Source organism: Crinia signifera, chromosome 19, assembly GCF_055691185.1.
Source record: "Crinia signifera chromosome 19, ASM5569118v1, whole genome shotgun sequence".
NCBI lineage: Eukaryota > Metazoa > Chordata > Amphibia > Anura > Myobatrachidae > Crinia > Crinia signifera.
The window spans coordinates 131,290,504-131,303,246 of NC_139226.1; the positions used below are offsets into that span (position 1 = coordinate 131,290,504).

General features: G+C 44.7%; 1 protein-coding gene across 1 annotated transcript in view; it reads left to right on the plus strand.

Annotated features, from left to right (window-relative positions):
- Positions 1-9,984, plus strand: part of SCNN1D (sodium channel epithelial 1 subunit delta) — a 41,273-nt gene extending 31,289 nt beyond the window's left edge. The window contains exons 7-12 of the mRNA XM_083162071.1: positions 1,999-2,116; positions 3,665-3,743; positions 4,696-4,753; positions 7,027-7,082; positions 8,713-8,788; positions 9,596-9,984. Of these exons, the coding sequence (XP_083018197.1) occupies positions 1,999-2,116; positions 3,665-3,743; positions 4,696-4,753; positions 7,027-7,082; positions 8,713-8,788; positions 9,596-9,916 (708 nt within the window). The 3' untranslated portion in view covers positions 9,917-9,984. The remainder of the gene's footprint in view (positions 1-1,998; positions 2,117-3,664; positions 3,744-4,695; positions 4,754-7,026; positions 7,083-8,712; positions 8,789-9,595) is intronic.
- Positions 9,985-12,743: the final 2,759 nt, after the last annotated feature.

Below are 12,743 nucleotides of genomic sequence, written 5' to 3' on the forward strand. Positions count from 1 at the left end.
ATATTATATTTGTTTATTTTCTATATATTGTCATTCAATATTTTACCATTAATGTGTTTTTCGGTTTTATTCTATAATCTTCATATCAATTTCATATCTCACATTCATATCTAATAAATAGTTTTCTATCTGTAAAAGCAGTCCAATTGGTGCATAGCATTTCTGTTTAAAATTTCACCTAGTGCTGCTACACACATACCTCATTTCCTGGGGTTTTACTTCAAAGTGAGATCTATATTGCACTGTAAAAATAAAGCAGTCGGTATTTTCCCTGCCACACCCCTTCCCAGTGAGGGCACACTCCTTTTTTGCCTCATGCGCTTATGGATTAATGTTGCCGCACCAGGTGTCAGATAGTTTAGTAACGCCGCTCTATGTACAGCTACTGTTCGAGCAGCCAGAGTTTGTTTCCACAAGATCACCTGGTCATTACACACCTTGTACAACTACAGCAGACATGTCCAAACTATGGCCCTCCAGCTGCTGTGAAACTACAAGTCCCATCATCCTTTTGCTATTAGGGAATGCTAAAACTATTGCAAGGCATGCTGGGATGTGTAGTTTCACAACAGCTGGAGGGCTGCAGGCTGGGTTTGGCTGATCTACAGGGAGTACACCTTTATTTACTCTGCCTGTCCATTGCTAAAAAGCGCTATCCAAGTTATGCAGGGACTGGGGCCTTGGTATTTATCAAAATTTGTAAAATTTGTATGATGTAACAGTGTAATGTGGGCTAGGTGACCTGGGAGAGATTGCTAGACTAATGAGGGAGAGAGGGAGATTGCTGCTATGTCAGGGAGTCTCCTGCAGAATGCAGGAGGGGAGGTAACTATGATGTAACAGTGTAATGTGGGCTAGGTGAAATGAGGGAGATTGCTAGACTGATGAGGGAGAGAGGGAGATTGCTGCTATGTCAGGGAGTCTCCTGCAGAATGCAGGAGGGGAGGCAACTATGATGTAACAGTGTAATGTGGGTTAGGTGACATGAGGGAGATTGTTAGACTAATGAGGGAGAGAGGGAGATTGCTGCAATGTCAGGGAGTCTCCTGCAGAATGCAGGAGGGGAGGCAACTATGGCGCATTCAAGTGTTGTATGAGTTTTCTGAAACAAACTTGGTTTCTTAAACTCACACCTAGTTGTCATGGGTGTGGTATGGGACTCCGACAGTCGGGATCCCGACAGTCATTATCCCGACGTTGGGATCCCGACTGCCCGGAGTCAGACAGCATGGCGAGTGCAAAAAAGCCCCTTGCGGGCTCGCTGCGCTCGCCACGCTGCGCTCGCCACGCTGCGCTCGCCACGCTGCGCTCGCCACGCTGCGGGCACGGTGGCTCGCTACGCGAGCCACCTATTCTATTCTCCCTCTATGGGGGTCGTGGACCCCCACGAGGGAAAATAGCGGGTGGCCGTCGGTCAACCGGCTGCCGGCGTTTTGACAGTCGGGATCCCGACTGTCGGGCACCCGTTGTCGTGACTCCATCCTTGGGAATGTTTGGTTCGGTCTATTTGCTCTGTGGTACAGACACTGCTATTTGAATGGTCTGCTGTGCCCCTCCCACTTGAAGCAATACTTTGTGTTTCTCTGCAGACGTTATTTTGTTAACACTAGCTAATGTAACAGATTAAATAGGTTGTGAGGATGTCACAGGGAGAGACAGAAAGAGTATTTTTTGTGCTGCTTGTACAGTGGCAATGGATGACACGAGGTGTACTGTATTGCACACATATCGCACACAGGGTTATGACATCACTGTAGGCTAACCTTGCCCCACCTGCACAGCATTGGGAAATAGTAAAAGCCGTTCCTCATGGGGCTCGCAGACATAATAATAATAAAACAAAAGCAGACACATATAAAATGATCTTTATCACATTTGTCATTTAAAGATGAATATATCCTTTAAGACTACAATAAAAAGTACACATTTTTACAATTATACCAGTTGTGTTTTAGGTATATAATAACAGTTTGATATTATTCCTTTATCTTGTTTTAGGCTTGTCTACAGTCCTGTTTTCAATATATAATGATAGAGCAGTGTGGATGTGGCTATTACTTCTACCCTTTGCTTCCCGGAATGGAGTACTGTGACTATAATAAGCACCCTGGATGGGGTAAGTAACAGTAGAAATTTGCATGAGACACCAAACTGCAAATTGCTGACACTGGTGCTACAAATGTTTGGGGTTAAATGCTTACCAAAGCAAATATTTTTGGGAACAGCTTCTCATCTTTGCATATTCCCTGATCTGACCAAGCATTCAGGACGGATTCTAGCACCAACCGTACCGTCTCCTCAGTCAGTGCAAATGCAGATGTGAAAGCCCCCTCCCAATACAGCACATTTGTTAGCAAATAACCTGTATAACCACAATCATCTTCTCTGTACCATTTCCTCAAATGGAGGCAAACTACGTAAAAGATGCTCCCGAACAGGTCTGCGGTTAACTTTCCAGCTGTTGGGGTGCTTTCAAAATCAGTATTCCGGCTAGCGGTCAGATGACCGGAGCTGGAATCCCAACATCGATGGAGATGCCTCCCGGCATTGTAAGCATGCATGGTGGGTTAGTATTTGTGCAGGGGTGAGGGGCTTGGTTTAGGCCTTAGTAGGGTACTTAGGATTAGGCTGCACTTAGAAAGGGGGTTAGGTTACAAGGTGGAAGGTTAAGTTTAGAGTGCGGGGGGGGTGGTGGTCTAGGGTTAGATACTAACAGGGAGGGTAAGGGTTAGACTGTGGGGTTGGGGGGTTATGGTTAGGCTGTGCTTATTTATGAACAGTTTCTTATATAGCACACACAGATTCTGCAGCGCTGTACAGAGAATATTTGAACATTCACATCAGTCCCTGCCCCAGTGGAGCTTACAATCTGTATTCCCTACCACATGTACACGCACACAGAGATATTCTAGGGTTAATTTTTGTTGGAAGCCAATTGACCTACCAGTATATTTTTGGATTGTGGGAGGAAACCATCTGTGCTGCCTGTATGAAGGGAGGGCTAGGGTTAGGTACTAACGGGGAGGGTAAGGGGTAAGCTGTGGGGTTGGGGGGGTTATGGTTAGTCTGTATGAAGAGAGGGCTAGGGTTAAAAGGTGGCAGGAGAAAGGTAAACATACCATTTCGGGATTCCCTCTATCGGGATACGGTTGCCAGTATTCTGACTGCTGGCATCCTGTCCGCAGGTCATGTGTAAGCATTCCCTCGCAGGTACTGATGCAGATAATATGTTTATTTGTATTGGTGGCAAACAAATGTCTCAGTTGATGTTTTCATTGTGCAAATCAGATTTTACACGTTGTAATAAGTTTGAGAATTTTACCACAAAACAAACGCGGAACTGAATGATATTTGGCCAAAATGTTCAACCCTATCAAATCAACACTGTTATTAATGTGATATTTATTTATTATGGTCAAATTGTCTTTCCAACTTGATTAACTTTTTGCTAATAGCTACAGTTATACTTATGTTTACATATTTGACACTAGTAAGCCCGCTCAAATCAAATGCTCCAAAGCTAAGAGATGTAGTTTCACTTGCTGCCAACAGATGGCAGTGTTTCAGAGCCACACGGACACTAGACATGTGTATATATATGATCAGCCTCTAATTTCCAGATCTCTGGTTCTCACAATCTTATTTAAATATTTCTTTATTTTAGGACACTGCTTCTATAGACTGTATGATAAACTGTTAGATCACAGGCTCAGCTGTTTTACCAAGTGCCCAAAGCAGTGCAGGTGAGTATAAGTCACATTGGGGATGTATGCATTAATTAGCAGTAATGAGCAAACACACACACTTTAGTTTTTAACATTGTTTCACTGCCCTCTTTGAGATCCTAGAGAGGTACGGTCTCAGGGGCAACTGCAGTGGGTGTGTTGCCGTGATTGCCTCATCTAGTCCCTGCTCCCGCTGCAAGGTGCCTCTATTCCAATTGGGAGAATTTGTCTACTTACCCAAGATCCTGGGACAGGTCCTCAAAACTCCACCAGAGTATACCGGATTTTCTGGGAGCATAGGAGATTGCATCACACACAAGACATTCTAAACCAATGATAGAGGAGATTGGTAACGATAACACAATACACTACTTTTGTATTTCCAGCTGGGGCATTATTGAACAAAGGGCCTCATTCAGGTTGGTTCGCAAAAGCAAAATCTCTATCTAAATAGGATAAACCATGTGCACTGCAGGTGGGGCAGATGTAACATGTGCAGAGAGTTAGATTTGGGCGGGGTGTGTTCAAACTGAAATCTAAATTGCAGTGTAAAAAGAATTCAGCCAGTATTTACTCAGCACAGATACAAAATAATTCACCCAAATCTAACTCTCTCTGCACATCTTACATCTGCCCCACCTGCAGTGCACATGGTTTTGTCTATTAAAGACAATTTGTCTATTGCTTTTTAAACCAACCTGAATCTCCCCCAATGTATATGTATATTTTCAATGGGCGGGATGTACTAAGGTAAAAATGCGATAAAACACCCATTTTTGGGGAGGAGGAGGCGCCCAGGGAGGTGACGGAGACCCCCGAGCAGAACCACATAACAGGTATCGCGGGGGCCTCAATCACTGCATTGCGATTGCATCGCTGCAGTGGCGCGGCGATGTATTTTAATACAAGCCGGTAATTAGATCTGTAAGGGTATTATAAACAGATATTTGTTATTCTTTTATTTTAATAGTGAGACATTGTATTACCTGTCTGCAGGGTCTGCAAAGTGGCCATCTCCTATGTCCAAGGTCAGTATTATTTACATGAAATGGTCTGTGTCTATTTCTGCTCTATGTGTGTCAGAGTATTAGTTCTAAGACATCTCAGGAGGCATTAATGGAACATTCTAATACAGTTACCTGAACTCAAGCAAGCTGCCTGAACAGGGCATGTTTTGAGGGTTTCCTTATTTATGGCCTGGATTATTCAATAATTATTCCCTCTGCTCCACAGCAGTAATACATAAAGCATTATTACTCAACAGAGCTGTAACCAGGGCCGGCGCCACCACTAGACAGCTCTAGGCATTTGCCTTGGGCGCCGGCCTCTGGAGGGCGGTACTTTGTAGTACCATAGAAGTGGCGGCCGTTGCACCCCCCGAGGAGGCAGGTGAGCGTTCCCATGTCCCCCGTTCCGCCCCCCGCTGCCCCCCCTCCCCGCAGCGCGTCCAGACCGTGCAAGAGGCAGGAGAAGCTTAGCTGCCCATTGGAAGCAGCCTCTCCCGCCTCTGACCCGGTCAGGACGCGCTGCGGGGAGGAGGGGGTGTAGGGAGAAGCTGGAGTGTGCCGCACCCGCCCCCCCCCCCCCCCCCCTGTGGATCACTTCCATTGCTTCTGACCTGGTCTGTCTGTACGCAATGCGCTGCGGGGAGAAGGGGTAAGTGAGAAGCTGGAGAGTGCCGCACCCGCACCCCCGTGGATCACTGCAAACACCTCTGGACGCGCTGCGGGGAGGAGGGGGGAGTGTAGGGAGAAGCTGGAGAGTTGTTGTCGTCGTCGTCCCCCCGGGACCGGGTCAGAGAGGAGGGGGCGGGGGACGGGACGAGCGCCTGAGGCGCTCAAAGAAGTTACACCAGCCCTGGCTGTAACTAGGGGTCGTGCGACCTGTGCTTCCACACACAGCATAGTGTTCTGTGCATAGGTGCCGATTAATGTTTTTGCTGGTGGGTGCTCAAGCCAAAAATATAGAGGAGTGGCTTCATGGGGAAGAGGTGTGGCCACAAAATAATACCAATTTATATTACAGAGCACAATTGTCTCCAATATTCAAATTACGGCAACAGAGTTCCATATCCATAAATGCCTCCACAGTGCAGGTACATAAATGCCCCCACAGTGCAGGAACATAAATGCCCACACAGTGCAGGTACATAAATACCCCCACAGTGCAGGTACATAAATGCCCCCACAGTGCAGGTACATAAATGCCTCCACAGTGCAGCTACATAAATGCCCCCACAGTGCAGCTACATAAATGCCTCCACAGTGCAGCTACATAAATGCCCCCACAGTGCAGGTAAATAAATGCCCCCACAGTGCAGGTAAATAAATGCCCCCACAGTGCAGGTACATAAATGCCCCCTCAGTGCAGGTACATAAATGCCCCTACAGCGCAGGTACATAAATGCCCCCACAGTGCAGGTACATAAATGCCCCCACAGTGCAGGTACATAAATGCCCCCACAGTGCAGCTACATAAATGCCTCCACAGTGCAGCTACATAAATGCCCCCACAGTGCAGGTAAATAAATGCCCCCACAGTGCAGGTACATAAATGCCCCCACAGTGCAGGTACATAAATGCCCCACAGTGCAGATACATAAATGCCCCCTCAGTGCAGGTACATAAATGCCCCTACAGTGCAGGTACATAAATGCCCCCACAGTGCAGGTACATAAATGCCCCCACAGTGCAGCTACATAAATGCCCCCACAGTGCAGGTACATAAATGCCCCCACAGTGCATGTACATAAATGCCCCCACAGTGCAGGTACATAAATGCCCCCACAGTGCAGGAACATAAATGCCCCCACATTGCAGGTACATAAATGCTCCCACAGTGCAGGTACATAAATGCCCCCACAGTGCAGGTACATAAATGCCTCCACAGTGCAGGTACATAAATGCCCCCACAGTGCAGGTACTCCACGCACAGAATACACTCTTCCCGGCATACTGTTTCCCAGGTGGTGGGTCCGGCAATGTGGGTGCTGTAGCTACAAATTAGCAAGTGAATATGGCGGCCCAGCAGCAGGACCCGGGCCCGTGGGTGCTCAACAATTTCCATGGGTGCTCGGGCCCTTGAACATCTCTCACAGAGATGTTGTCACTCAAAGCGTTGAAAAAAATCCATAGCTTATGGTGAACACACACACTGGGTGTTTTTGCCCAGCTCAAACTGCAAGGCTGAGCTGCTTTCAGCTCAAAATCGCCCAGTGTGTACAGTATGGGCCTTAAGATACAATGTTATATCACATTAGATTGTAGTACTAAGCACGGTTTTGTCTTCCTTTCTGATGCAGGGATGGGTTGTTCCAACATTGTCCCATTACACTGGGTTCAACAGCAGTAGCAGCAGGTAAGATATAATGCAGAAACTGATGTCCCATAACTAGCAATTGTGAAGCTACAATGCAATGTCCTGGAAACTCTCCACCTCCCAGATTTGCTCCTGGGATGGTTTCCCCTCTCATACAGCAATAGATACTGACACAACACATACACTTGACTATGCAAGTTCATTTTGCCTACTCTTGGGGCCACCTGGAAGAGTGCACAAGTATTTCCGGAGCCAAATATAATGAACTCACACAGTGTCCTTATAGCCACCCCCGCTGTAAAATGCTGGTAAACAAGGCATTGCATAGTAGGGGGGTGTGGCCATGATGATACAATCCTGTAACTATGCTTCCTGCACAACCCCCTTTTACTGCATCACTGCCCCTTATGTTTGGCCACACACACCGCACCGCCAACTTAGCTGCCCTTTTTCGGATGGGGCCACCTGAAAGTCAGCATCTATGTACCAGTGGTTCCCAATTTTTTTTTATAACAACACCTTAAAGCAGGGGTTCCCAATCTTTTTTTAATCACGGCACCCTAGAGTATAAGAATTTTTTTTGCGGCACCCCTAGGCCAAATTTATTTTAATTAGATTGGATTTATATGCGATTCTTAGGGTCAGTTATGTGGAAAAGGGCAGGAATTGCTTCTATTTGTACACATTTTATGATTGGCAGCCACCAGCACTGGTTTTGCTTATAAATAATTAACCATTAATAATTTGAGTTGGTCCTGGACTACCAACCCAGGGCACCCCTGCATGTGTCCCGAGGCACCCCAGGGAGCCACGGCACACAGTTTGGGAACCACTGCCTTAAAGTATTAAAATAAATTTCAAAACATCCCATGGTCAAATTCAGTAAAAAAAATATGAAGTTTAATAAGATGTGCTTATACTGTATGCAATCCTTAGATCACAAGTGCTGGTTTTGCCTATTCCATTGACCATAAATAATTTGAATTGGTCCTTGACCACCAAACACGGGTTCCCCTGCAGGTGCCACGGCACTCGGATTAGGAACCACTGGACTATGCAGCCACTGGACACCAAGACCACACCCTAATACCCTAACCATGCCTCCAATATGTGGTGGGGATATATATTGCATAATATAGAAATAAGATTGTGGAGCCCACTATATGGTTGCCTCTGTTGAGGATACATTAGGCTTTGTACTACAGTCATAAACATGTAAATGTGTAGACTTACATGGGCTGAAAGGGGAATTTCTTGGTTTAGATCCAATAATTATAACTTCTCATCATTGCTGTCTGCTACAGTAAAGTTAATACCCATCTGTCGCCCGCCGACAGCATAAACGTGGGTGGCCCGCCCTCGCCCGGCAACGTCACGAATGTGGGCGGGCAACCCAGGCCCGCCCGCCGAAGTGTCTTGCAGAAGCCAGCAGTTGGACAGACAGGCTAGGTTCTTTTAGCAGGGCGCCGCAAAACGGGCAGGGTGCATTTTGTCCTTTAAAAATCAGGCGGGGCGCTAAAACAGCCTAGCGTGAACACTATTTTTAAAAAAAATCACCCATGCCGGTTTTCTGAGTATTGCCTGCAATATTTGCTTTCCATACTCTGTCTATTCCATATAATGCAGAATTATGAAGTTCTAATAAAGATGGTTATTTGTCCCTTTCTAGGAGCAATGTTTCCAGGATTAACGTGTACTTTCAAGAACTCAGTCTTCGGACCTTTGCTGAGACCCCTGCAATTAATGTAAGTTTTCTAATAATAAATAATATTGGGTATTAAAGTAACAGAGCTATTATTCTATGTATACAATTACATACAGTATATAACTCATTTCTCACTATTACCTGTTCCCAAACTCTGCTTGTCAACCTGCACTTACTCCTCTCAATTCCTTTCCCTTAGCCCATTTAATCTCCATTTGTTTACTAACCCCCTTGAATCTTAGCTCTCCATGCAGTCGTTCTCCATACCTCCTATCTCCTCTCCCTTCTTCTTCTTCTTGAAAGATTTCCTTTGTTTTGTCTTCTTATGTGGTTACTTTTATTTCTTGCTTTCAATTTTATGGCACTATTGTGTCTTATGTCTAGTACTTATTTGTGTTTTGTTCTGTGTGCAGTTTGTTTGCAGGGCACTATGACGTCTTTGGAACCTTATAAACTATGACGATTGATTATAAGGATGATGGTGACGACTGTTTTTTTTTTTATAGTACAATAACTGCTATTGGCTTGTGTTGCAATGATGTGCCAGCTGAACTGTAGTATATTATGGAACTGATCCAGTTGTGTGGCCCAGTGGGAAACTGATCTGTGTTTCTGACAAATTAATTTTTGCAATACGAGTCGCAAAGAAGTCCCCGTCCTTGCCACTCCAGGAAAACAGGGGTGACATGCCATTTCCAATAGTGCTGGCTGCCACTTCCCCAATCCCTCCCCAAAAGGTCATGTGATGCAATAAAACGATTTCTATATAACTCCTGCTCCCGCCCCCAATTTTCTGTTGCTGTTCAAAAACTAAAGAATTACACTATGTTCTTCTCTCCCTTTCTAGATTCACGATCTTCTTTCTACAATGGGAAACCAGTGGAGTTTTTGGTTTGGGTCTTCAGTACTTTCGGTGGTGGAACTAGCCGAGCTGGTATTTGATGTTGCAGCCATGTTGCTCATCATCGGATATTCAAAATATGGAAAGAAAAAGACAGAATACAACGACGATGCTCCAGCATATGTCAGTGGAGATGGTATAAAAGATCTCGATGAGCGAACAGTATCCACCACACCACCTGAGCCGCAGGATGGTGACCCTCTGTCAGCTCTAGATACAGTCAGACCCAACTATCCAGAGGACACAGTAGACTCAGAACCAACATAGGTGTAGACATGCAATCACTGGAGAGAGCAGGGGAGCCCAGGCAAGGCCAACAGGACCAAAAGGTTCCATACACCCCTGGTTGAATAAAAAATAAAAAATTATTAATGCTGAAATTGTAACTTTTAAACATGAACAGAATGATAACTCAACAGTTGAATTCTATAGAAATGATTGGTAAATGTGCTCAATACTATATATTGGTTTATAACTACGTGTAGCACAATGATCAGAAACAATCAATGTAGTCTTTCCATGTTGGGTTACTGATGGGTGTTGGAATAGAAAATAATTTAGGTTACTGGGGGGAGATGTATTGAGCTTAAAAAAGAGAGTAATAAAGAGTAATAAACGTCCAGCAAATCAGCTCCCAACTGTGTTTGAAAAATGACTGTTAGTAGCTGATTGGCTGGACATTTATCACTCTTTACCCCCCTCACGTTTATCTATTTATAAGGTTTAATAGATAATAGAAGTTGTAGAAAAGATGATCGTATGTATAACCTGCCATCCATAATACTCTCTTATGAATATTTGTACGTTGGAGGGTATAAACCAATGCTTTCAACTTAAATTAAGATTATCTGAAAGTCATCGAAAATGTTTGGGAACAATCGTGTAAACCAAAAGCAGGTGAAACAAGTCCAACAGCTGGAGCCTATACAGGGTTACAGGTGTCAGTTCTATGTGAACAAATACAGCCTTTATTACCAGTTTATTCCAGATAATGGATTTACAGTATGTTGTGACCCACATGGGGAACCCAGAATGCCTATGTATATGTAATGAAATGTCAGTATGTAAGCAGATAAGCAATATACTTATAAAAACAATCTGACCTTCCCCACATTTCACAATATCAATGTATCCAGAAAAGAACTCTTTACTATTTGTCCTTGGCATGGGTTTATAAAATCCTACGCGTGACCACTCCTCAGCAATCTCTTTCCCACCAGGAACCAGAACCGACTAGTCCAACGACATTTTCAGAGGTACTTTAATGGAGTTAAACGTTAACTAGCTCTTTAGTCCTAACGTAACTCTAAGGTATTAATGATGTTCCTAAACACACACTACTAAGAAACCATAAACTCACTAAAGGAACTTTGATTTAATTTGGCTTAAAGTTTGGATGTTATCCAACGCGAATTCACCTCTGTGTACATTTTGTACTGTAAGTGTTAAATGTGCAGAATAGCCCCTGATGATCCTCTAGTGCAGTGGTTCTCAAACTCAGTCCTTAAGACCCCCACGCAGTTCACGTTTTCTAGGTCACCCGGCAGGTGCATGCATTACTAACTGACACATTTTAAATGATGCACAGGTGTAGCTAATTATTTCACTTGTGATTCTGTGTGGAGACATTGAAAACGTGCTATGGGGGGTGGGGGGGTGGTGTTTCCTAAAGACCGAGGTTGAAAACCACTGCTCTAGTGGGAGGTAGAGAAACCAGTGCCTTATTGATCCAATTCCTAATCATTGGGAAGTCAGAATGACACATTTCACTGTCTACATCATTACCCGGTTTGTTTTTTCGCTGTGTCTACAATTGTAAAGCGCAACGGAATATTCTGCGCTATATAAGAAACGAAGAGCAAGGTTATGACTAAAGGGTGCGCCATAAAACCAGCGTGCAGCTATAAACAAATCCACACAGTAGAAACACCTTAAACTACTGGATACATGGTACAAATAGGAAAAAAAGTGAATCTGAAGAAATAGCGCTCAAAGGTAGCTATGCCCCAAGGGGAATAAACCTTGTACAGAATATAATAAAAACCAGGTACAACTTATCAGATGTCACAGTTTGATTGTATATGATAATAAACATGGATGCTCCAGATTATTCAAATCGTTTCCAATTCTCCCCTATTCAACATGGAATGGGATCATTCGTCAGACTGCATTTAGGTCTACAGTCATTAGGTCGACCCCACTAGGTCGACTGGCAGGAAGGTCGACCTGACTTAAGGTCGACATGGGCCAAGGTCGACATGACTTAAGGTCGAATTTGCATAAAGGTCGACATGAGGAAGGTCGACTGCTCATAAGGTCGACATGGGTTTTTCACTGTTTTTTTATCCGAATGTCGACACAGTCGACATGGACACAGTTGGCAATGAGAATCGGACCCTCGCATCGCTCGCTTCACTCGCAATGCTTCGGGCACGGTGCCTCGCTGGGCTCGGCACACTATTTTATTCTCCCACCACGCCCTAGTGGATGGTAGGGCATGAAATACCGCCTGTCGGCACATGTCGGCTCAAAAAATAGTGAAAAACCCATGTCGACCTTATGACCAGTCGACCTTCCTCATGTCGACCTTTATGCAAATTCGACCTTAAGTCATGTCGACCTTGGCACATGTCGACCTTAAGTCAGGTCGACCTTCCTGCCAGTCGACCTAGTGGGGTCGACCTAATGACTGTAGACCTAAGTTAATTCTAATAGATGACCGCATCCCTTCAACATACAGAGGAGACATAATAGAAAACAACAAATGGTGCAGATCATTTCAGGTTTTTTAATGTGGACAATGCACTTACAAATTAGTGACTTGTTTAAAAGCAAGAACAATGTGGTCCCAGGCAAGCAGCAGTCATATGATGTAGATGGGTCCTCCTCCAGTCTGGGTCCCTTGATCCGGAAGCAAGGGGGGCTCAGTCCAGGATTCACCGTCGCCACAAAGCTCTTTTCAGGGAACCACAAGTCCAAGATAGCGGAAGAATCAAGCTTAACACGTTTCGGAAATTGTTCCTTCGTCAGAAGCGTGAATAACATGTCCTTATCAGGGCATATGTATACCCCCACAAATTAAAATCACAGCAGG